The sequence below is a fragment of the Bos grunniens genome, chromosome X (genome assembly GCF_055505025.1).
Source record: "Bos grunniens cultivar Pamir isolate PY7600 chromosome X, Bosgru_T2T1.0, whole genome shotgun sequence".
NCBI classification, from domain to species: Eukaryota; Metazoa; Chordata; class Mammalia; order Artiodactyla; family Bovidae; genus Bos; species Bos grunniens.
In genome coordinates this window covers 39,524,018-39,549,927 of record NC_141194.1, presented here as the reverse complement: position 1 = coordinate 39,549,927, position 25,910 = coordinate 39,524,018, and the positions used below count along the sequence as shown (strand labels likewise).

Below are 25,910 nucleotides of genomic sequence, written 5' to 3'. Positions count from 1 at the left end.
CACGTGTCATGGTGCTCACTTTAGATAAAGAGTTGAAGAACTAGAAAAGCTGCCCTGCCTGGCTACCATAATGCCATGTTCACAAAATGATTTCTAGAGAGCGAGCTGGTTTTACAATAGACATCAAAAGGAAATGTAATACTTTTAGTTTATTTGCCTTTGGTTTTATATCACTGCTGCCTAAAATAAGGGGTGTTTCTTTTTACTCTTTTGACAATTGCAGATTAATAGATGATAACATTTGTGTTCTCTTCTCTTATTTTTTCATGTTTTACAGCAATCTTAAAATGTCTTGCTCTCAGCATTTTTACGAAAGAAATTTCAGTCCCCTTTCTTCTTGTGCTCAAGAGAATTCATTATAGTCCTTACCTAGAAAGAAAGCACTTCATATTTTTTAATTTTCATTTTACAGTAATTTTTAAGAAAGTCTTTACTATATGCTGGCTATTGTTTTCTTTATTTAAAACTTAGGAAAATATATAGAAACAGATAAAGAGATCTGTTTGGTACATGATGTCCATTATTGGGAGTATTTTCTTCATAGATATGAAGAAGGAAAAAAATAGTGTCTAAATATGATTTTATTAAAATCTGGCCTAGATCTAATTATTAAGTAATTGCTTTAATACATTTAATATTCAGAAACTTTTAAGCTTTTAGTCCTAGGTATTTTCATATTTTAAGTGGGAATATGAGTAGATACTTCAAAACTTTAAAACTGAGCACATTTTTCTCCTCTTTGCTAAAGATATAGTCTGTTCTTGTTCAACTTATCTCCATGAAAATCTGTTGAGCAGGTCTCCTTGCTGTATCTCTGAAAATACCATGGTGAACACCTTAGGCTGCTCTGGTTCGTGGACCTGTTGCCTTGTGCGGATTCAAAAGAGCCTTGATCACACCACACAGATGACACAAGTCTCGAGAGCAGCATGCTTGCAGTGCCTGGTTATGAGCTCTTGAGCAAACTTTCCACCCTTTTTGCTCTCTTAAATTGTTTATTCTAGGTCAGTGGTTCTCAACCTCAGAACAGTTTTCCCTGCTAGGGAACATTTAGCAATGTTTGGAGATATTCTTGGTTATCATTGACTGAGAAGAAGGGTTGAGAGATGCTACTGGCACCTGGTAGATAGAGGCCAAGCCTGCACAGGACAGCCGCCCTGCAACAAAGAATTCTCCCGCCCAGAAAGTCAGTATTGCTGACATTGAGGAGCCCTGTTTTAGGTGTTATATCTAAGAGGCCTGAACCGAAATTCAATATTTCTAGTTATGTTTGTTGTTTTTTGCCTTAGATTTTGATAATAATTATATCAAGTCTGACGATTAACTCCTTTCTTTCCTATGAGTTAAAGCATAGCGTGTAATTAAATATTATCTCATTTCATCCAGTACTGAAAAAACTGCTAAAATATATTATCTCATAATGTTTTATGACAAATAAGATAGTTCATAAAGCTGCAAGAGGAGAAAAGATAAATGGGTATTTTAAGACACCAAAGCTAATACATTCCTCTTGTATATGTGGTATATATAAGAGACAGTATGTATGGTAAATGAGTTGATACATGAATAGCTCCATCACAGTGAGTTACCTCTACAGTGGAGGAGGGGAAATAATGAAATAATGAGGCAAGGGGAGATAATGAACCTGAAATTTTGTCATGGCGGTTAAGTGATTAAGACTTGGTTTTACTGCAAGGAGAAACTAATATATCTGAATACCTGCTGAACCAACCGCTGTAAGCACTTTATATATATGTTTCATCATGTTTTAAAATCAGTGACCCAGAAGGTAATTATGTATCTTCATTTTATACTTGCGAAACAAATTCAGAGAGGGTGAATGGCTGAACCAGAATTAGGATGCAGGTGCCTGATTCCAGTTGGAGAAGGAAATGGCAACCCACTCCAGTGTTCTTGCCTGGAAAATCCCAGGGACGGGGGCAGCCTGGTGGGCTGCCATCTATGGGGTCGCACAGAGTCGGACACGATTGAAGCGACTTAGCAGCAGCAGCAGCCTGATTCCAAAGCCTTGTCCTTTTCACGAGATCATCCTGCCTTCAAAGTCTGGTCTTAAAATATTTTGTTCTCCTTAACATTTCCTTGAGGATATTCTAGGTAGATTTCATAGAAAGCCAGTATATTTGATTTTCTGAGAAATTGTGGTCTTTTCTAATAACAAGATTAATGACAAAGGCAAACATCACCATTAAAATGAGAGTCCTAATCCATGTTGATAGGAATGAAAGTGGGTTAAATGCTGTTAATTGTTGTGAATTGCTATGAATTGCTTCCTCCTCTTGCAGAAGGTACCTCGTAGTAGAGTTTGAACTGAAGCTCTACTGTGATACCCTGCCTGTCATTGTGTAAATTGTGCTTTCGTCTTTCTGTGATGTGAAGTACACTTCATATGCTATCTTTCATCACCAGAATTCCTCCCTGTAAGGGTATAAATGAGGAAACCCAAAAGGCTCTGGACCGCTCTCTCCTTGACTGCACTTTCCGATTACAAGGTAGAAATAACCGCACGTGGGTGGCAGAGCTAGTGTTTGCAAATTGTCCCCTTAATGGCACTTCTACCAGGGAACAAGGTGAGATGCTTCACACACTTTTGTCTTTGCATATTTCTATTTCTGTTTTTTGGGGTTTTTTTTTAGTATTGATTCCTATTAATCTTCTCTCTTAATTTTGTAGGACCATCCCGGCATGTTTATCTGACATATGAAAACCTGTTGTCTGAACCCGTTGGTGGTAGAAAAGTGGTTGAAATGTTCCTTAATGATTGGAATAGCATTGCACGATTATATGAGTGTGTGTTGGAATTTGCACGTTCTCTACCAGGTACAAGTGATCATCTTGTGGAGGAGGGCAGGTATCCCTCCCTGTGCCAGTGCCTTTGGAGGAAGTAAAACATGTACATTGTTAAAAAAAAAAAAAAAATCCTGAGTATATCTAATGAAAAGTTTTCTGTTTTACCTCAGACTTAGTTTCCTTCCCCAGGAGACAGCTACTGTTACGATTTGTATATATTCAGAAATGTTTACACATAGGTATACAAGATTATAGTAGTGCTTATTGAGAATTTACTAGGTGCCATAAATGTAGTAACCACTTTGCTTGTATTAACTCATTCATTCCTCACAGTAACCCTATGAGGGAGGTAATTTACCATTCCTCGTGTCAGAAATGAAGACAACAAGTCAAGAGACTTAAGAAACTTGCAGAAGTTCACATAGCTAGTAAAAGACAGGGCTGGAATTGGAACCCCTGAACCACTGTCCTTCCGTACATCTCCCCCATTGCCCAGACCTGCCCCGTCTGTCCAAATGGAAATTTGAGCCTACTAACTATTTATGCTGCTGATCTTTTTTTGTTTTCTTTCTCTTTCTTTTTTTTTAAACTAGGTTATAAAGAGAGAGACCTTTCTATCTAGGCATATAATATTATCAAGATCTCTTCTTTTTCACATAAATATTTTAAAGTTTTGTATGTATAGTCTTAAATTCCTTTTTGTTTTCTTTCTGTTTAGACATACCCACTCATCTAAACATTTTCTCAGAAGTTCGTGTTTATAATTACCGAAAACTTATCTTGTGTTATGGAACCACCAAGGGAAGTTCAGTAAGTTTATGAATTACTTAAAACTAAAGTTCCTCTCATAAGTCTTTTTTTAAAAAATCAAGAATTCAACAGTTATGAAAAGTTTCTTGAAATAATTGAGGGTACAAGTACAAATTAGAGATAAAATGATATTTTTAAATACTTTGTTATAGTATTTTGTAATGGTTAACTCTTAAAAAATTGAAAACAAAAATTATACCCTCTTCGGAGCGTGTATTCATAAAGAGTTTTGACAACGTAATGTACTTTTGGTATTTGTGTTTCTTTCTTCACTGATTTCAAATCTACTTAGCAGCGTGATTACTATAATGAAGATTATGTACAAATGGTCTTGAACAATACGGTATGTTTCTGCGCTTTTAGTCACATGATTGTTAACATTATTTGATCCTATATTAATCTTGAAGGTATTCCCCATAATCTGTAGTTCTTATTTTTTCCCCACCCCATATGTAAAGTCCTAGAAATTTAGTATACAAATTTCAGCTAGCTAGTTTCTTTCTGAACTCTTCCACATAAAGTAATACCAGAAATTTAGTAGAAGTGGGCTAACACACACACTCAGTGAATGTACTGATCCATAGTGACAGCACATCTGGAATTTACAGAGTCTAATCTTAACAAGTTGCTTCCCAAAAAGACCTCATTTAGATCTTTGGCATTTTACCTTAGTGTTTAAAGATTATTTTTTCTTTTCCTTGTATCTTTTCCTTTCTTGGTTTCTGAAACATAATCTTTTTGATTTAGATTAGTATCCAATGGAATTCCATACATCAGAAATTTCACATTTCTTTGGGAACTGTGGGTCCAAACTCAGGATGCAGTAACTGTCACAATACCATTCTCCATCAGCTTCAAGAAATGTTCAACAAAACACCAAATGTGGTTCAGTTATTACAGGTAATTAACTTTATTTTCTGTTTAAAAATAAGACTCAGTGTGTCATATAAAACTCCTCAAAAAATCATGTGGACTTAACTCATCTTTAATGATGAAAGTTTTTACAGAATGTGCCAGAAGGAGATTGTCTCATTTGTGATGATTTTTACCTTGAAGATTCTGAGGTTTTAGCATCTGTACAGAAACTGGCTGCTCTCACTGTGTTTGTTCCTTGTAGGTATTGTTTGATACTCAGGCACCGTTGAATGCCATCAACAAACTGCCCACTGTGCCGATGTTGGGCTTGACCCAGAGAACCAACACTGCCTACCAGTGCTTCTCCATCCTGCCACAGTCGTCCACCCACATCCGACTGGCCTTCAGGAACATGTATTGCATTGATATATACTGCCGAAGTCGAGGTGTTGTGGCAATACGGGACGGGGCCTATAGTCTTTTTGATAATAGCAAGTTAGTTGAAGGTTTTTATCCTGCACCAGGACTCAAGGTAATGGACTTTAGTGTTGCAGAATTACTAAATATAAATGGGATCCCTAAAACAATTCCTTTGAGGGGGAAATAATGAGGGAAAGCAACAATTTCCTGTTTAAATTTAATGAGTAGCCATGTTACTACTCCGTGTAGTAGTAACTACTTCTAGTAGTAATTCATCATCTCTGTAGCTTTACTCTGAAGGAGCTAGAAATTCTGTGCCTATGTATATGAAATGATAAAATGTCCTTTTATTTCCTTACAATGGAATGAGTAAGGTGGAAGTTACTCAAGAGAGTCCTGTTCGCTATTTGGAGTTTCAGGGAACTTTAAAAGTAGCCTTTATCAGTGAATATTGAGAAGCTTTGAGCATCAGTTCAACTGTGATATTTTTTTTTTAATGTAGGGTCCTAGGCCACAACCCCTGGAGATATTGGTATGATAGCTCAATTGTATGTTCTTACAGTTGAGAGTCTAATAGTTCCAAATGGTTTGTATTGAAAATTAATCCCACTCTTGCTGTTCTCCTACTCTGTACAGCACATTCTCATGGTATTCACACCTTTACCTCTAAATAGCATTCTTTCATTGCTCTTTGTTGACTTCTTCAGTTCAGTTCAGTTGCTCAGTCGTGTCCGACTCTTTGCGACCCCAGGAATTGCAGCACACCAGGCCTCCCTGTCCATCACCAACTCCCGGAGTTCACTCAGACTCACGTCCATCGAGTCAGTGATGCCATCCAGCCATCTCATCCTCTGGCGTCCCCTGTTGACTTCTTAGTTAAGGGCATTATCTGACTCTAATGGAAGATGAGGATTTAATTCTTTTTTAGTTCTTTCTTGTATGCCCCTTCCCCTTTCCAGGCTACTCTCAGTACACATTTGCCTTCTTTTCCTCCAGCCTCGCGATATGGTTAGGGTAGCAGTTTCAATTAGGTAATTTTTCAGTGTTCACATTATTATGAATATTATAACACTATTCTACCAAGTTTACTACGATTACTTTTCCTTTCTCGCTCGACATTTTATTTTCCTGGGAATTACTAATTTTTAAAATTCATAATTAATTAAAATTATTAGCTTTCTCTATTTACCACTAACAGCCTTAAAGTCTCTCCCTTGTATGTAACTCTGCCCTCAGTATGTTCACAAATCAGGTACCTTATGAGTTTCCTCTTGAAGCCATCTCTTCCACAGTCTCTGACCTCTAAACCCTCCAGACCTTTTGCCTGATTTCGATTTAGGGATCTGCAGAAACAGTGGTGAAGCGGGAGAGTCCTTCATTTCTCTTGTGTTGCTTGCCCTATAACTTGGACCCCACTTCTTTTTCTTGGTGTTTACTTCATTGTTTTGGTGAAATGCTCTACGTTGCTCCCTGGGAGAAGATACACGGAAGGTTAAATTGAGACCTTGTGTGTTCGCAAGTGTCTTTAGTTAACCTCATCTAGTTGAGGGAGGGGCTTGATATAGAGTTCTAGGTTGCAGTCATTTTTTGTAAGAATTTTGAAAGCATTGCTCCATTGTCCCCTAGCTTCTATTGTGACCATTGAGACGTTTAATCCATTCCACTTCTTCAGCCTTACATGAACAAGTGGACTCCTTCAGTCTGGAAACTTACATCCTTTTGTTCTGGGGAACTTCCTTATGCTATTCCTCAAGTCTTTTTCTTTGTGTTCTCTGTGAGCTCCTTTTGGTACCCCCACTATTCTGATGTCGGGAATCCTGGACATATCCTCTGATTTTCTTATCTTTTCTGTTTTTTTATCTCTTTGTTTCTAGGAGATTTCCTCATTTTCCCTCCAATCCTTCTATTTTTTCATTTCCATCAAGAACTTTTTTTGCCATCTTTTTTAGAAAAAATTCGAGAGCTCTTTTTGTTTCTCAAAGTTCATTTTGTGACATCTGTTCTCTATGGCTACATTGTCCTCTCTTGAAGGTGAGCCTTGTTGACTGTGATCTTCACTGCGGGACCATCTGCTTGGGCCATTTCATTGGGTATAACTCCAGTGTCAGTAGCTTTAGATCTCTTTGTTGGGCCAGTGTGAGGACCAAGAGAAGAATATCAAAACTCTGCATAGCTGGTGTGCACTGGCTCCCAATTTTTGGCAAATGAAATAAGAGAAGTAAACTGGTATTCTCAGCATTCATTATGGAAACTTTAATCTTCGTTTTTAATATGGTACCCCAGCTCTCAATTGATCCTGCTGCTGCTGCTGCTAAGTCTCTTCAGTCGTGTCCGACTCTGTGCGACCCCAGAGACGGAAGCCCACCAGGCTCCCCCGTCCCTGGGATTCTCCAGGCAAGAACACTGGAGTGGGTTGCCGTCTCCTCCAATGCATGAAAATGAAAAGTGAAAGGGAAGTCACTCAGTCGTGTCCGACTCTTAGCGACCCCATGGACTACAGCCTACCAGGCTCCTCCATCCATGGGATTTTCCAGGCAAGAGTGCTGGAGTAGGGTGCCATTGCCTTCTCCACTAGAGTCCCCCAAATCAGAGACCTTCTGCCAAGTGGTAGAGGTCAGCTTCATTCAGTGGGAGGACAGAGGCTCTGGAGGGTTTCACTGTCTCAGAAAGAGACAATCACCCAGTCCTTCTGCTTTTAGTCTCTTTCATTCTCATTTCCAGAGGTGTCTGATGCTGTCAGTTCCTGTGTATCTTGGAGATCTGGGTGGAAATAGCTTTGCTTCTTGGCTTTCTCCACTGTTTGCTTAGGAAACGACTTCCTCACATTGGATAGTTCAGTTACCATTCAGCCATCTGCTCTGTAGCCTCCTAGAATTTATTTCTATTTCTCTCTTATCCCATTCTTTTTGTCTTTGTGACTTTTGCTTAAAAATTTTTTTTAGGAGTTTCAGGGGGGTGTTGAGAGAAGATGAAATGAGTTTTGTGAATAATCTATTACCTTTAATTAGAAGTCAGACTATGTACCTTTAAAAGCTTTTCAGTAATTCTGATAAGCTTATAATCTATATTTTTGAAGATTGGGCAGGTAGAGGGTATTAAAAAGAATCTGTGATTGAGACACAAATTCTGGTAGCCTCGCCTAATTTTTGATGACATACTCTATAAAGCACACCCTTATCCCATTCTTGATAGTTAAAGATTGTTACATAAAATAAAAAGGAAAAAGATGGCTTAGTTTCTTTATTCAGTTTTCCTCTTTCATATTTGCTGGCTTAAAAAGTGAGAACTCTCACTAAATAGGAAACTTTCCAAGTCATTGAAGTTGTTTACATGCCTACCATGCAACTTTTTATTCTTTTCCACATGTCTGATTCAGAAATTAATAAAATATTTTGACCAGGATGTACTTCTTTCTTTAACTTTTGTTCACATAACAGCACTTAGATTTTTTTATTTTTATGTTTAACCATTTTCCTCAATTTTCCTTCTTTCCTTCAAAACGATGACTGTCTCTTCTAGGTTGGCCTAACAATGGTGGCCATGTGTCAAACTTGTATTTCAGAGGTGGACGTGATATGTTTGTTTCTATTAACACATGCTAAATGATTAAGAATATCTTACTAAAGTTAGGTAAAATAATCTAAATTTTACCTGTTTATATCCATAGACATTCCTGAATATGTTTGTTGACAGCAATCAGGATGCTCGAAGAAGGTCTGTAAATGAGGACGATAATCCCCCTTCTCCCATTGGAGGAGATATGATGGATTCTTTAATCTCACAACTCCAACCACCACCACAGCAACAGGTGATGTCTAACTGATATTGCACATGGCATCACATTTCTGTTACTTAACAGGTTCTACAGGTGTCTGCACTTCTTTGTTAAAAGGCGAGGAGGTCCTTGGAGGACACAAGACAGCCATGTGAAAAATAATGACAAAGGGAGACGGGGAGGCTTCTAGTGAAGGGAAGTAAATAGTACCAGAGACAGCATTAACCTTAGACTCATGCACTTAAAATAATGGCGGGTGATCACCTGTGTGGTCATAAAAGGTGATGTCCAAATGGCCAGTAAGCACAGAAAAGGTGAACATTGTCATCTGGCATCACAGAATTATACATTAAAACCATGGTGAGGTTAATACCCCATAGCCACAAAAATGGCTTTAAGGAAAAAAATTAGTAATCCTTGCTAACATTTGGTATCAGGACCCCTGAAACTCTCACTGCTGGAAGGTGGGTAAAATGGTACAGCTACCTTGCAGTGGTGTTTAGCAGTATTCAGAGTGCTAAAGCTGAACATTATGCATGCCTGTGATTTAACAGTTTTACTTTAGGTATATGCGCAACAGAAATGCAGCCGGAGAATACAAGAATGTTCATAGCAACATTATTTATGCAAAAAATTATAAACAACCCAAATAACTGACAAGAGAAGAATGAGTGAGTAAACTGGAATACACAGAAATACTTCAGAGAAAAGAAAAATGCTGTTGCTCCATGCAACAAAACAATGGTTTTCACTGACAGTGTTGAACAAAAGAAGCCAGACACTAATGAGTACATTCACTATTTATATGAGATGCAAAACCAAGCTTGAGTGATGGAAGTCAGAGTTCTGCTTACCTTTGGGGAGGTGATAAGACATTTGGAAGGAGGGAGGCCTCTGGGGTTCTGGTAATGTTCTTCAGCATCTTGACTTACGTGGCAGTTACATTTATAAACCCTCATCAGACTATGCATTTGTGTGCTTTGTTGTATGTGACTTATACTCTAGTTAAAAAAATACACTAGGAAGAGTTGTCCTCGGATTTTTGTTACTGGAGATGAAGGTGAAGGTGAGTAGGGACCAGGTACCAGGTTGAACTATCATATTTCACTGACTCCCAGATGCCCCCAGTGTACGGTGCGCTGTTTATGTACTGCCTGAACTAGCGCTGCCAGTTAGACTGCAGCATGCATGAACTGGAAGACATACCGTAATTTCAGAGATGTTAAAATGCGGGGGGAGTTGATCTTAGAATCAGTGAAATGGTAGATAAGTAATACTGATAAATCAGTGATTTGGTAGATAAAATGAGCAAAAAAAAAGATCTTGAGGGATAAAGTAGTGGTACTGCAAGGTCAGGAATGGGGACGTTGCTATTTTTAAAACACTTTGAAAGGGCTTTTTAAAATTTGCAATACTGGTGTGAATTTGGGGCATTTTCACACCTCACCTTTCCTATTTGATAACCAGTGACATGTAAATGTTAATTAACACTGTAGCTCTTGATTGGGGAAAGCCACGCCCACATATGCTACATGGTTGGCCATTTTACCAACAAGGAATTTTCTTCTTTTCAGCCATTTCCAAAGCAGCCAGGATCATCAGGTGCTTATCCTCTTACTTCACCCCCTACATCTTACCACAGCACAGTCAACCAGTCTCCCTCTATGATGCATACACAGTCTCCGGGTAAGATACTAACTCTTGGCATGTTCAACTTTCACATCCCAAATAGGCACACATACAGTGAGAAATCCTACACATGTAGCCTGAGACTTCAGAGAGAACTGCTTTGCTAGTCTATGGCCAGATATTTGCTATTCATTCATTATTGCAGGGTTTTGAAATCTGTGTGTGATTCAGGAGCACTTTTAAAAGGTTTGAATTAAGTGGCAGGGTTGTCACCCGGAATCAGACTCACGGTGCAACTCCAGGAATCACAGCATGGTCTGTGTCACAGCGTGATCTGTGTCAGAGGTTGACACACTCAGGCCTATGGGCCATGTCCTACCCACCACCTGCTTTTGTAAATAGTTTCATGGAACACAGCCACACCCATGTGTGTAGTGTGTGCGACTGCTTTCCTGCTGCGATGACTGCTTACAGAAAAGCTCCCTTACAGAAGGAGCTGACAGAGCCCCGGTGTGTGTGAATGGTGCCCCACCCTCAGAGTCAAGCAGGGCACAACCTGCTTGTATGAACAAAATGGCTCTGTGGGCAGCCTCATGAAGTGCACTGTAAAAATTGCTGGAGAATGCCAGATTTAGACTTTAAACTGAAATGTTAAAACAGTATGTTTTAAGCACTTGCTGTGTGTCTAATGCTGCTGGGTGCTGGGAATTCAGCAGTGAGCCCAATAACAGCCCTGTTCCTCAAGCTTACCCTGTTAGCTCAAGCTAGCGAGGAGGACTGGTATGAGATTTTCAGGTAGATGAGCCCTTCCCTGCTCATCGGAGTTGGTGGTACCCCCGGTGAAGACTTGGAATATTGTGTCATTGAAGGTTCCCGAAGGCTGAGCTGGTGGGGGACTCAGCCCCTGTGAAGTTCCAACAGTAGACAGTGTGGGAGCCTAGGGAGGAGCAGATGGGGAGCAAGGGAGAGAATGGGAAGCGGGGACCCAGCACCCGAGGGGAGGGGGTTTCCAGGATGTGAATTGAGACTGGTTTCGCATAGGAGAGATGATTATTGAAATAATTATAGTAGCAGACAGTTCTATAGTGCTTCCTGTGCACCAGGCCCTGTTCTAAGTCCTTTACCCATTTAGTCTCCGCAGCAAACCCGTGGCATAGGACCTATTATTTCCCATTAACAGAGGAAAAATGAGGCATGGAGAAGTTAAGTCACTTGTCCAGGTCACACAGCTAGATATGTAAATATAATACTTAAAGATTAACCAAGTCAATTAACATATTTCTTGAATGTAAATATGTTAATATTGAATTCATACTGTATTGAACTAATACTGCATTAGGTATTATATAATATTAAGAATATGAAGTTCTCTTACATAATAGTGGAGAATTTGAAAACTGCTGGTATTGAGGATAATTATGGTAATGTAGCAAGTATTTTAATGTTGCATTCATAGTTTTGGTAGTCATAGTCCCTGCCCTTCATAATTCTAAAGTTAGTCCTGTGGCTAAACACCATCCTTAAGCTCACGTCTTCCAGTTTTTTATATCTCCATCTAGGCCTCTCTGCTAAACTCGAGTCCTATTATTTTCTAGTTATCTGTTCAGCATTTCCATGTATTGATAGATGTTTAACCAACATCTGAAACTCAGTACAGCTGAAACTAAATTCCTAACACCCTCCAGCTGTTCCCTATACTACTGCTCCCATAGACACCCCATTTCAGCAAGTGGCAGCTTCTTCGTTCCTGTTACTTGGGCCAAAGCTGTAGGAGTCGTGTTGGACTCCTTTCTCTCACACCCACAGTCAGTCAGTTACCAGATATTGTCAGCTCTGTGTTCAGACTTTATCTAGAACCTAACCACTTATCAATGTCTTGGCCTTCACCCTTTCCCGAGTCACTAACCATCTTTACCTAGGTAATTGCAGTTGCCTCTGACTGGTTTCCCCGCCCCCTTCCCTATAGTCTTATTTTTCAATAGCAGCTAGAATGATCCTTGGGGTACAGAAGTTAGGTCATGACTCCTCTGCTCCAAACTCTGCAGTGGCTTCCCATCTCTTTCAGGGTAAACCCTAAATCCTTAAAGCGGCCTACAAATCCCTATGAAATCTGGGACCCTCCTCCCACCTCTCTGACGTAATTGTTTTCCATTTCCCCTTCCCCACCTTGCTCACGCTGTTCCAGCCACACTGGCCTCCCCCTGTTATTTTTAACTGCTGCTACTGTTGGGGCCTTTGCACTAGCTCCTCTGTTTGCCTTCAGTGTGTTATTCCTTGGATATCCTCATGCCTCATCCTTCACTTTATGTCTCAGCCCACATAGCCCCTTCTTGAAGAAGTTGCTCTATATAAAGAGCAGCATCTACCTCCACCACCACATCGCCCTTACCTTGCCCTGTTTTTCTCCATAGCACTTAACATAACCTGACATATATTTGTCTTTCTCATTATACTGGAATATAAACTCCCATGAGGGCAAGAATTTTTGTTTCTTGTTAACTGCTGCATCCCCAGTACCTACAACAATGCTTGGCATGACATTGATGTTCATGCCTTCTTGTTGAATGAGTGAATAAAAAAGTACACTGCTACACTGCATATATTTTTTTAAAAAAAACGTTAGTCAGTGTAAGAGCTAGAATTGGGGCCCCATGGAATTGATCTCTCTTTTAGTGGTGAAATTGTTCCAGTTTTTCTTTGTGCTACTTCTGGGAGCTTTATTACTTGTTTCTTTAGTCTGTAGATAGAGTCTTAACTTGGGGTCCTTGGTCAGGACATAATATGTGTCCTGCAAGATCATCTATAATTATTTTCCTTTATTAGGAAATCTGCATGCTGCCAGCTCCCCGAGTGGGGCTTTGAGAGCCCCATCACCAGCATCATTTGTTCCAACTCCTCCCCCATCCTCGCATGGAATCTCAATAGGACCAGGGGCCAGTTTTGCTAGTCCACATGGTGAGTCCATACATAGAAATCGTTAGAGCATAAGAGTTTGATGTGAAAGTAGTTTTTGTGAAATAAAAGTTTTCTTTTTGCAAAATTAGCACATATATTGGGGGAATAGCAAAAGAAAATATGTTTTTCCTGGCAGTTCCCCTGCAGTCCAGTGGTTAGGACTCTGCACTTCTACTGCAGGGGGCGCAGGTTCAAAACTAAGACCCCACATGCTGCGTGGCTCAGCCCAAAAAAGAATGAAAAAACTAGGTTTTTGCTAATAACACCACCAAGAGATCAACCAGTTAGTCTGTCTGCTTTGAACTCTTTCCCCCCCTCACGTGACCTGTCATGTACCTGCTGCTTGCCTGAATCTCTGTTGCTGTAGCTTGCTCTCTACCCATCTTCTTGTCTCTCTGCCCAAACACCACCCCGTCAAAAAAAATTGGGACCCTATCATATGTATTGCTTTGAGACTTGAATTTTCTAACTCAAAATTTCTATTTTAAATTTGTTCAGATGGATAAAGAAGAGGTAGCCAGTGAGGTGTTTCCCTTCCCTTTGACCAAAACCACCTAGTTGCTCTTCCCAAAGGCATTTAGTGCTATTAATTTCTCATGAATTCTTGGCGAGATGTTTTATGTGGAGTGGTCTTTCCCTCTCTTTTATGTACATGGCAGTATACTGTACACCATGTTCAGTGCCTTACTTTCGTCACTTAACTATATCATGAATCCCATGCTGATTCTGAACATAAAGAGCTTCCTCAGGTTGTACAACTGGGTAGCACCTGTGATTCTACTCTTTACTATGAATATTTGCAGGAGCATTTCTGTTAACTATATATCATCATACTAATGGCTTCATAGTATCCCCTTGTCTGGGCATACCATGATTTAACTGCTCTCCTAATATGATATGTTTAGAATGTATTTTTTCACAACTGAAAGTGGTATCTTCTCTGCTCACAGGATTATTTTCCTAGGTAAGTTCCTAGAAGTGGAATTGCTGTCTCACAGGGTTTGAGAAATTCTAAAGCTTTTGAAACATTGCAGATTGCTCACCTGAAAGGCTGTGCCAATTTCCTCTAGTATCGTACAAGAATGTCTGTTTTCCTGCATCATTGGCAGCACAGGGTATTGTGATTTTTAAAGAAGTCTCAGTCACTTTGATAAGTAAAAAATGGCATCTTACTGTTCAATGTGTGTTTTTTTGATTATTAGTGAAGTTCTTAAGTTCATCAGTCTTTTCATGTCTCTTATTTTACGTCTGCTAGTTTATATCTTTTGCCTATATTCTTGTGTTTTTTTCTTACTGATTTGTAAGATTAAGTAAGGAACATTTACTCTCTGATATATGGTAGTATTTTCTCATTTTGTCATTTGGTTACAAGTTCAGTTCAGTCGCTCAGTCGTCTCCGACTCTGCGATCCCATGAATCGCAGCACGCCAGGCCTCCCTGTCCATCACCAGCTCCTGGAGTTCACTCAGACTTACGTCCATTGAGTCAGTGATGCCAACCAGCCATCTCATCCTCTGTCGTCCCCTTCTCCTCCTGCCCCCAATCCCTCCCAGCATCAGGGTCTTTTCCAGTCAGTCAACTCTTCGCATGAGGTGGCCAAAGTACTGGAGTTTCAGCTTTAGCATCATTCCTCCCAAAGAACACCCAGGACTTATCTCCTTTAGAATGGACTGGTTGGATCTCCTTGCAGTCCAAGGGACTCTCAAGAGTCTTCTCCAACACCACACTTCAAAAGCATCAATTCTTCGGCACTCAGTTTTCTTCACAGTCCAACTCTCACATCCATACATGACCATTGGAAAAACCATAGCCTTGACTAGACGGACCTTTGTTGGCAAAGTAATGTCTCTGCTTTTGAATATGCTATCTAGGTTGGTCATAACTTTCCTTCCAAGGAGTAAGCGTCTTTTAATTTCATGGCTGCAGTCACCATCTGCAGTGATTTTGGAGCCCAAAAAAATAAAGTCTGACACTGTTTCCACTGTTTCCCCATCTATTTCCCAGGAAGTGATGGAACCAGATGCCATGATCTTAGTTTTCTTAATGTTGAGCTTGAAGCCAACTTTTACACTCCCCTCTTTCACTTTCATCAAGAGGCTTTTTAGTTCCTCTTCACTTTCTGCCATAAGGGTGGTGTCATCTGCATATCTGAGGTTATTGAGATTTTTCCCAACAATCTTGATTCCAGCTTGTGCTTCTTCCAGCCCAGCATTTCCCATGATGGTTACAAAGGGGTGTGATTATGTTAAAAGTATCTGCAGGATGAAATTTTAATTTGATATTGTTGAGGAAGTCATTGCTTTCAAAACTTGATTCTTGGTTCATTTCTTAGTTACTCTGTCTTTTACTAAATAAAGAAAATGGAAAATTCCCTCTCTTCAGCCTTCTCTGAATAGATTGAAAACATAATTTGTCAGGGTTAGTTTAAAAATAAAAGATTTCTGCCCTTAATGATGCTTTGAGGTTTTTTTCTTTTTTCTTTATCTTTTCAACCACAGTATTTCCTATATAGTCTAAAGGAGACTGTTATGTATTATACATCTTGAACCTTATGTAAAGGTAAATTTTATCCTTTCTCAATCTTTTTTTTATGTTCCTAATTTTTGTATCACGTTAAAAAATACAAAAACTATACCAAGTAGAGATCAAGTCCATCAGGCTTTAGTGAAATATCTTTCTGAAAGAAAAAATAAAATTATCACTACATAGGGTATAAGCATGTGAATGTTGTCAAATACTTTTCAGGTATTAAAATACAGGTTTTGAAAACCATTTGTTTACTTGTTTGTAGGAACCCTGGACCCTAGTTCTCCATACACTATGGTGTCACCAAGTGGCCGAGCAGGGAACTGGCCAGGGTCTCCTCAAGTGTCTGGCCCCTCACCAGCAACACGCATGCCTGGGATGTCACCAGCCAACCCATCACTACATTCTCCAGTTCCAGATGCTTCTCATTCCCCTCGAGCTGGAACAAGTGAGTGTCATCAACATTTTTATTTGAGCTTTTAGGATAACCAACGAATGACCTATTTTAATCATCCTATCCCATCCTCACATTTGAAAGTCATGACGTAATAAGGATACTTAACAACTTAAACTTTTACCCATTTAGTAAGTTGGTTGTAACGATAGTTAATTTGCAAAGTTAGGCAGAAGAAGGGGAATGTTTTCTCCAGAATTGGAGGAGAGTCTTGTATCTCTGTCGTGACTGCTAACTTAGCTGCAGTACTGGACCTTGAAAGATAACCTCAAGGTAACTGGCATAGTTATGCAGATTAATACAGAAGAATTGTACAGATATGTTCATTAGCTTTTGCCGCATTACTTTTTGTGGCTTAAAGCAACAATTATATGTTAGCTTGCTGTTCTGCAGGTTGGCAGCTTGGGCTGAGCCCAGCTGGATGAGCTTCCAGGCTCTGCTGGGCTCACTTGTGCATCTGTGGTCAGCTCCTGGGTTGGCGGGGGCCTGGCTTCTCTCTGCTTCGTGTGGTCTCATAGTTAATATGGGCTTGCTCGCCTGGGCTGGAGAGGGTTCCAAGAGAGTGAGTAGGCCGACAGCTGGCACTGTGTCACTTCCAGTGCCTTCTGTAGGCCACAGCAACTGACAGGGTGAGCCCAGAATACAAGTAAAGAAGTAGACATCACTCCTTGAAGGAGTTGCCATAAAGTCATACTGCAAGGGACCTGGCTGCAGGGAGGAAAGTAACTGTAAAGAAGCTTATATGTGATTGTTACACCACAAGGAGTAACAGAAACAGTACAGACTGATATATAAAAGCAAAGCAAAACAGGGAACAGTGAGATAGTATGCATTTGTTTAAAAAAAATGATGTTTTCCTTCCCAAAAGGTTCCCAAACGATGCCAACAAACATGCCTCCACCTCGTAAACTACCTCAGCGCTCCTGGGCAGCCTCCATCCCTACCATCCTCACTCACAGTGCCTTGAACATTTTGCTGCTGCCCTCTCCAACGCCAGGCCTCGTGCCCGGCCTGGCAGGTAGTTACCTATGTTCTCCACTTGAGAGATTCCTTGGATCAGTCATCATGAGACGCCACCTTCAAAGAATTATTCAGCAGGAGACGGTATGTGGGTACCTGGTGAATTCCTGAGTGGTGATTGTCAAGTCAAGTGCTTAGATGCCTCCCAGAATAGGATATGAACTGTTCCCTCACCGCCTTTAACCAGGTCATTAGAATTATGGTTTCTCCCCACCCTAGCATTGAAAGTGGATCCACTGTTTTCTTTACCTTCTTCCATTAACAAGTTGCTTCTTTTATCATTAGCTGTACTATGGCTAACATGAATCTGGAGATAGATCTCCAGTATACCATGAGACAAATGTACCCAGGATCTGATTTGGCAGAGAATAGCACATGAGTAATTACTTGCCTTCTGGAATGCTTCTGCAAGCAGGCTGACTGAATCTGTGATCCTGAAGTTATTTATGATCACAAAAGGATGAAAGCTGCTTTTCTGTGTGTGGAGCATGGGCTCTAGCCCATGTGGGCTTCAGCAGTTGTGGTTCCCAGGCTCTAGAGCACAGGCTCAATAGTTCTGGCACACGGGCTTAGTTGCTCTGCGACATGTGGGATCTTCCTGGATCAGGGATTGAACCTATGTCTCCTACATTGACAAGCTGATTCTTTACCACTGAGCTACCAGGAAAAAGCCCTGAAAGGTGCTTCATAAATACATGAGCAATTGAATGGATTTCAAACTCGTGTAGAAAGACTTCTACCCTGTGGTGATAATCATTAGGAAATAGTTCAGAGTTGTACTATTCTAGAATCTATAATATATATAGTTAAGAGTTGTATATATAATATTATATATAATTATATAATTTATTATTATAAATATTAACATGAATAATATATAATAATTATATATATAATCTATATAGTTCAGAGTTGAACTATAACTAGAATATTCTAGTTCTAGAATCAGACTACCCCAGTTTGTAGCCAGGACATGCCACTGGCTGGTATAAGCTTGGGCAAATTTCTTCACCTTTTTGATAATAATAGATAGCAGTATCTACCTAATTCCCAGAAGTTGTGGGAATTTAAGATAACTTTATATAAAACTTTTACATAATGTCTTGGTATTCAGTTATATATTATTTATAATAATTATTTTTATTTATAGTTATGTTAATGAGGTAGTCAGAATGGTGAATGCTTAAAATAGCCTCTCCACAGATGGCACCAAGCTATTTGCAACCTTTACATTTGAATTTGAAAGAAAGAAGTTTTAACATAAGTTGAATAAATTAGCATTTAAAATGGTAATCAGCAGACCCCTTATCTAGCCTCACCTCTGCCACAAAGCCTTTGAACCCATTTTGCTCATGTGCATAATCAATACATTATGGTAGAGCAGAGGTCAGTGAACTGTGTGCCTCAGGGGCCAAGTCCTGCCATCCGTCTGTCTTTGTAAAGTTTTATTGGAACACAGCCACACGCATTCAGTTGCCTATTACCTGTGGCTGCTTTCACCTATGATGGCATCGTTGGTGGTTGCAGCAGAAACCATAGAACTTATATTTACCAATCCTGGGCTAGCATAACATCCCAACCCAGATCTAACATTCTGTAATTGAACTTTTTATTCTTTTTTTTTTCTAATGGACCATTTTTTTTTAAACTTATTGTAGACAATTTTAAGCATATACAGAAGGAGAATATATAATTCTCTTATACAATGAACCTGTCTGTTCTCATACCCACCTTCAACAGTGAGCTGACACTAACATTATTTCATCTGTAACTCCTCCTCTCAGATTGTTTGACAGCAAATTCCTGACATCATTTCATCATAAATATGGTTTCTTTATAATCAACCATCTAGTTGGTGTCCATATTTCCCAAGTTGTCACAGTTTTTAACCATCTGAATCAGAATCCATACACATTTTTAAGTCCTTTTTAAATTATAGGTTCCATCTCTATTTCTCATTAAATAATCTGTTTGTTGAAGAAGCCATATCATTTGTCCTCTAGAATTTCTCACAGTCTGGACCTTGGTGATCGCATCCCTTTTGAATCACCTGACATGCTGTTTTGACCCCCATATTTTTGTAATGTCAATCAGTCCTGTGGATCTGACTACTGAATTCAGGTTCAAGTTGGTTGTTTTGCAAGAGTATTTGATAGGTGGTGGTATGTTCTTCCATCACGAGACACATAATGTTTGATCACCTGTCTCTCTGCCATGTGGTTAGTAGCAGTTGCCGGTGCTCAAGGCCTAGATATCTTTGTTTTGGAACAGGTCTCAACTTAGTTGTTTTCCTTTTGAAACAATTATCTACTTATAATTACATTTTCTCTTTGACTTACATATTGCCTGGTATGTTAATTTGATGCATGCTTCTTGTTTTGCAGCTGCAGCTGATAAATTCCAATGAACCCGGGGTGATCATGTTTAAGACTGATGCACTGAAATGCAGAGTAGCCCTTAGTCCTAAAACCAACCAAACACTTCAGCTAAAAGTGACACCCGAAAATGCAGGACAGTGGAAACCTGATGAACTTCAAGTTTTGGAGAAATTCTTTGAAACAAGAGTATGTGTTTCTTAATGCATAATTTTAATACACTCAGTGAAATAGAACCAAGGTAGAATGAAGAGTAACTTAACTTGCTTTGTTTATCCTTGTAGGTTGCAGGACCACCATTTAAAGCCAATACATTAATAGCTTTCACCAAGCTGTTAGGAGCTCCTACACACATCCTCAGGGACTGTGTGCATATTATGAAGCTAGAGCTGGTAAGTTACAGAGACAAACTTTTCTAGCCAGGTCAATCAGAGGAGGTTGGAGTTGGTGGGAGAGCATATGTTGGTTTTCACCATTATGTAACCTTCATTTTCCTCTTGGATTCTTCTTAATTTTTAACTTAAATTTTATTTGTCTTTGGGTAGGTAACACAATCCTCTTGTATCTTTTGAGTTTGGAATGAGACAGTGGGAAATTTCACATCCATCCTTGTCCAACTGTCTAGTCCTCCTCCCCATAGGTAACCTAAGTTGCCAGCGACTTCCCTCTTAAAAAAACAAATACATTTAATATCTTCTTCCTATTCTTAGATCATGAAATAATCCTCCCATGCCTAATACCATTTATTGAAAAAACTGTTTTCTCTGGGAAAATTTTTAATGCCTCTTCTTTCCTATGAAAGTGTACAATTATATAGCTGGAATCCAGGTGGAAGCTAATGTTGTTTTTCCAGTTTTACAGTAGTCCTTCATTTTAATGTTTCTAGCATTGCTTTGGATAACTGTAAATACCTCACTCCTTTTTTTCAGTTGGTGTTTTACTGTTAATATTGGGATGGCACTGTCCCTTTGCTAATTGTCTCAGCATTTGGCTTCTGCTCTAATAGGCTATAGGAAACATTATTTGGGTTTAAAAAAATCCATTTGAGTTTTTTTAAAGGAGTAAATATTGTCACTAAAAAAGCTCCAGTAGATATAATTTAAAATGAGTAATACAGTTTGACTAGCTGCTTTTAGGGAAGGAGACGGAAATGAGACTGGGAAGCCTAGATTGGCCCCAGTTAGGAAGTGTCTTGAATGCCAGTGTTGGTCCCTAGGTGGCAGGGTGGGGGTGCTTGGGGCAGCATGGATTCTTGCGTGTCACTGAGAATTTGTAACCTAAATTAGAACTATGCTCTAGGACGTTTGTCTGGCAGTGTTGTAAGGATAGATTGGGAGAGGCAGCCACCAGAAGGGACCGTTACAGGGGCCATGGGAGAAGTTGGGGATCCATCAGCTCCTTGGCGTCAGTGAAAATAGAGAGGCGGGAACGGATGTCAGAGACAACAAGGAAGCAACAAGGAAGCAGAACCCGCAGACCTTAATGAATGGGAGGAAAGGAAAGGGAACATGTCTCATAAATCGAGAGCTTGACTCTTCAGTTAGCAACTTCACATGTGTATTTCCTTTGAAAAAATGCAGGTTATCAACTTCACGATCTGTTGGTAAGTGAGTATAAAATTCGTTTATCATGATTTTTTTTTTTTCCGAAACAGTTTCCTGACCAGGCAACACAGCTAAAATGGAATGTTCAGTTTTGCCTGACGATCCCTCCCAGTGCACCACCAATTGCACCTCCTGGGACACCAGCTGTGGTGCTGAAATCCAAAATGCTATTTTTTGTAAGTACCACCTGGTGTGTGTGTGTGAGTTTAGACTTCATATAATCTTGGTTTCTGTAGTAAGAAATATATTGAACCTGGTAATTGTGTGACACAATTGCATCTTAATCATGGTATTGTTGGTCATTTCTTTTGTTATATTTAATTTTCTTTTACTTGTTGTATCTTTAATCTTAGTAAATGATTGTACCTTTGAATCATTTTCAGTAAGTATTTTGTTTTCTTACTGTATTTTTATTTTCTTTTGTATGTGTTGTATGTCAACAGCTTCAGCTGACTCAGAAGACATCAGTCCCTCCCCAAGAACCTGTTAGTATTATAGTTCCAATCATTTATGACATGGCTTCAGGTACCACCCAGCAGGCAGACATTCCCAGGCAGCAGAACTCTTCTGTTGCTGCTCCCATGATGGTCAGCAACATTCTGAAGAGGTTTGCAGAGATGAACCCACCACGACAAGGTACATGACCAGTAGATGATATTTTATTGCATATATGTTATAAACGTTCTTCTGAGAGATCCCCCTTTCTCCCCTCTGCTTCTTCCTTACCCACCTCCCCGCTCCAGTCCTAGTAGTAGAGCTATGGTTGCCGTGGCCCTCTTAATGTCTGCCTGTCGCTTTCTTCCTTTCTCACTGGCTCTTCAGTTTTGTCCACGTCTCTGCTGCCTGGACTTTATTTTTGTTCGTGATTAGGACTGACCCAGTTGCTAATGCCAGAAGCTTGTATTTATAGCACACATTGCTACTAAGCCGTAGGTTAGGATGATAGAATTTTCCATGGCTGTGAATTCCTGCCCCACCATCGATACCTGCCACTCTGTTCGTCACCAAGTTGAAATGCATGTTGGTTTCTCATATTTCATGGTTCAGTCATGAATAGAATAATATCATCCAAATTTCTGTATCTCCTAAATGTTTTGTGAAGAATAAAAGCTGATACAAATGGCTTCCTGCTTTTTGGGCTTCTTCTATAAGTGTTAGGTGGGTGCAAGTGAACCTTTCACCAAGTGCACAGTGAAGCTCTCAAACGGAACATTTTCGAGGAGACCAGAATGATTCTGGCAGAGAAACACGGTCCTTCAGTACTGGAGTAGCCTATGCTTAACCTGGAACTCCTGGCAGTGCTAAATTTTTGGTTATAGAACATAATGCTCAGCAAAGAGAACTTACCTTCCATTCTGCTTGTTTGTAACATTAAGGAGATTAAAGTACATTTTGCTTATATCTAATATTAAGGAAGTCCTCTATATCTTTCTGTTCAGATTAGTATGTAACAATTCATTTTTTTTAAACGAGGGGAAGTTGTTCTCTGAAACATTTTTTAGTTACCACAGTGTCAAAATTTTACTAGACACAGGAACATGGGAGAAGTTATATTTTCAGCTATTTGTCACCCCATATTATGTACAAAGACAAGTTCTACCTAAGTATAGTTTATAAGGAACGCGCTGGGCAGTAGAGAAGGGTGTGCTGCTTTTGTTGTAATGCTTCTTCCACCACTTATAATTTTCTGCTTTCATCCTTTGACTTATCTCTTCTTTCAGCTCAAAATAGGCCGTCCTTCAGTATCAAAGTTTAAAGCTATCAGCATTTTCAAAGCATGCATTATATTTTCAGTATAACCTTGATCACAAACACCATTCCTTCACAAGCAGATGACTATCATTATTGTGTCTCATGGAATTTAAAATTTAAAGGAACAAATGTTTTGATCCTGTTTGGGATCAAGCAACTTTTTCTCCCTATCAATAATGAAAATGTGTTTTAAAAAAAGAAAAAGATGTAACTTCTTTTATTTAAGAAATTGTTGAGATATTTTGGAAGTAGTTTTCTTTTATTTGACCTTAGCCTGGTTAAACCTTTGGGTGTTTTTTTCTGTACCTTAATTTGCCAGTGGTTGGAGAGAAGGCCGCAGTGACTTGCACAGGGTCACTGCATATCCTGCTCTTTGCCGGAGGGCCATTATTCAGTTGAGGTCTTCACTTCCCTCACTCGCAGCCTCTCAGTGTTAGACCATGCTCTAGGGAAGCATCTGGTTTGGGATTTAACGTGTTTACAACTGGTTTTGGTTAACTGTATTGAACTATTTTTAATTTACATATACACGAAGTAAGAGGTACAGGCTCTTTGGTTCTTGGAGCAAAGGGGAAATTGAGATGAATCATTAACCTCCTACAATCCCCCGCCTCCCTGCCCCACACACACAAATCTTGTTTTTTGATTGTTAGTATGCCATATTTTAGCCTCCCTTCCCTCCTCCCAGACTCATCACTTCCTCCCCTGGTGAAGGAGGAATCACTTTATTAATTGATTTTAACATTGAACTCCAGAAGTCAATCAATTCCTTGAAATTTTGGGGAAAACTCCAATAGATGTCACAGATCTACACTGTCCAGTATAACTGCCACTCCCCAGATTTGGCTATTTAAGTTAATTAAAATCAGATAAAAATTATAAACTTCAGCTCCTCAGTCACTGGCTATATTACAAGTACTCAGTAGCCACAGCATACATATAGAATATTTCTGTCATCACAGAAGATTCTGTTAAGACAGTGCTATCACAGGTGTTACCTGGCCTTTAATGTAACAGCAGAAGGATGTCATTGATGTTGTAACTAATGCATAAATATAAAACTAGATCTTTCATTAGTTTCAAGAACCAGGTCATCAGTAGCCTTGAAGTCCAGCTTCAGAGGTTTATCCAATGCTCCAGTGTTTCTGTAAAGAAACTCTAGGCATATTAGCTTAAATTTACATCTAACTGGGAGTTGCCCAAAATGTCTTCATGATGTAAAAACCCAAACCAAGTATCATCTAATAAATACTTAACACCAAAGCTTAATCCCCTATAATCTGTGCAGTTAAAATTTAGTCTTTCGTTTTGATCTTTAAAGTTCTTACTAATTTTAGATTTAACTACCCTTACCCCACCAGCGTGTTATCATCTTTCCTGTACTGCGAATAGCTAATGACCATTTTTCTCTGTTGCAGGTGAATGCACAATATTTGCAGCTGTTCGTGATTTAATGGCTAATCTTACACTGCCCCCTGGTGGGCGTCCATAGACACTATTGTTTTTAAACCAGGAAGGCTGACAAAAGAAACAAAACAACAAAAAAAAATCTGAATTCAGCCTTCAGTTTAAAAAAGAAAAAAGGACTTTTTTGACTTTAAGAGCTAAATATTCTAAACTGGCAAAAATTTTCAGGGTGCACTTCTTTCATCAAAAAGACCATCAATCTTTTGTATAGCTAACTTGTATAGTGTGTTTAAATGGGACACATTTCAAACTAGGTAATACATCAGTGTCCGTTTGCCAGTAATAGGTTTAATATTCTGTTTTATACTATAAAGTTACGGAAATGCCAAATTTGTTTATTTAATTGTTTTCTTATGTTTTGGGTGTAATAGTCATTTTTTTGGTTTTGTTTTTTAAGGCAGGTCTGTCATTTTTGAATACTGTAAAACTGTGATAAACTTTATATTGAAGCTGTATTTTAATATGACCGCTTTGAATCCTTACATGAAAATGTTCTGGGAGTTGTTATAAACACACCCCAAAGAAGCAATATTTAATAAAACTAGGTTTAAAAAAAAAAAAACAAAAAACCAGTGATACTCACTTGTGTGTATATCAGCTCTGTAGACTTCTCGGCCTCCCTTTATCTTTAACCTAGTGGGGCCAGTAATTAATTTCTAATAATATATGTCTGAAATTTGACCAAAACATCTGCTGCTTTGTTTCAAGATTAATTTATTTTCTTCAAACATTCCTAACTTGACTGGTGGTTAACATTTAGCACCTTGATTGTCTTTCAGTGCAGGATTTGGGTTTAAAAAAAAAAAGAACTCAGTCTTTGAGAAGAGACAATGAGTAGTTCATATTGATCTAAGATTCCAGATAATGCAGTCATTCTCTGCTGAGGATGTGGGAACTTTTCTGTTAGGCAAATGTAGTTTACAGGCTACTTCTGCACACAGCATTCATTAAGAAACCAAGAACTTGAATGCTGGACCCTTGCATGAAATTTCTGTGACGTTTCTTTATCTTGAGTAACTTCTTCCGCTTGCCTTCCTCACCAAAACTGGGGTGGTTCTAAACAATCCCAATTTAATTTATTGTCAACAAAATGATAAAATGTTTTACTTGGAAGAAACCTGGTACAGTCCACTCAGTTTGAAGAATCCAAGACCCAGGGTCTGTCCAGGGTCAAATGGGGGTTCTGTTACTGACCCATCTCAGCAGTTTCTTTTTGGAGCAATGTGCTGCCTCTCCCAGTCAGTCAGGAACTTTTTTAAGCTTCAAAGAGAATGATCCAAAGCAAAGGTCTTCTGAAGACTTGATGTTATTTGGGAAAGTTTTTTAAATGGTAATACCATGCTGAGTTGTCTGGTCACTGTACTACTGTTCTCCATGAAATTTTAGATGCTTTGTCTGATTCTACTTTAAGATGATTTAATTGAGCTTCTGTGACTGTCAATTACCAAATTCTAGTTTCA

General features: G+C 39.2%; 1 protein-coding gene across 6 annotated transcripts in view; it reads left to right on the top strand.

Moving 5' to 3' along the window:
• The window catches only part of MED14 (mediator complex subunit 14), a 315,823-nt gene extending 290,804 nt beyond the window's left edge, over window positions 1–25,019 (top strand). For 3 of the 6 annotated variants that reach the window (XM_086387053.1, XM_086387054.1, XM_086387050.1), the window contains 15 exons: window positions 2,428–2,588; window positions 2,692–2,838; window positions 3,527–3,618; window positions 4,366–4,518; window positions 4,736–5,005; window positions 8,561–8,701; window positions 10,243–10,354; window positions 13,121–13,252; window positions 16,044–16,226; window positions 17,101–17,336; window positions 19,637–19,816; window positions 19,912–20,019; window positions 21,282–21,407; window positions 21,675–21,867; window positions 24,402–25,019. In XM_086387053.1, the coding sequence (XP_086243179.1) occupies window positions 2,428–2,588; window positions 2,692–2,838; window positions 3,527–3,618; window positions 4,366–4,518; window positions 4,736–5,005; window positions 8,561–8,701; window positions 10,243–10,354; window positions 13,121–13,252; window positions 16,044–16,226; window positions 17,101–17,336; window positions 19,637–19,816; window positions 19,912–20,019; window positions 21,282–21,407; window positions 21,675–21,867; window positions 24,402–24,475 (2,308 nt within the window). In that variant the 3' untranslated portion in view covers window positions 24,476–25,019. The remainder of the gene's footprint in view (window positions 1–2,427; window positions 2,589–2,691; window positions 2,839–3,526; window positions 3,619–4,365; window positions 4,519–4,735; window positions 5,006–8,560; window positions 8,702–10,242; window positions 10,355–13,120; window positions 13,253–16,043; window positions 16,227–17,100; window positions 17,337–19,636; window positions 19,817–19,911; window positions 20,020–21,281; window positions 21,408–21,674; window positions 21,868–24,401) is intronic. The other 3 variants (XM_086387055.1, XM_086387056.1, XM_086387052.1) reach the window with 1 other exon arrangement.
• The last annotated feature ends 891 nt before the right edge of the window (window positions 25,020–25,910 follow it).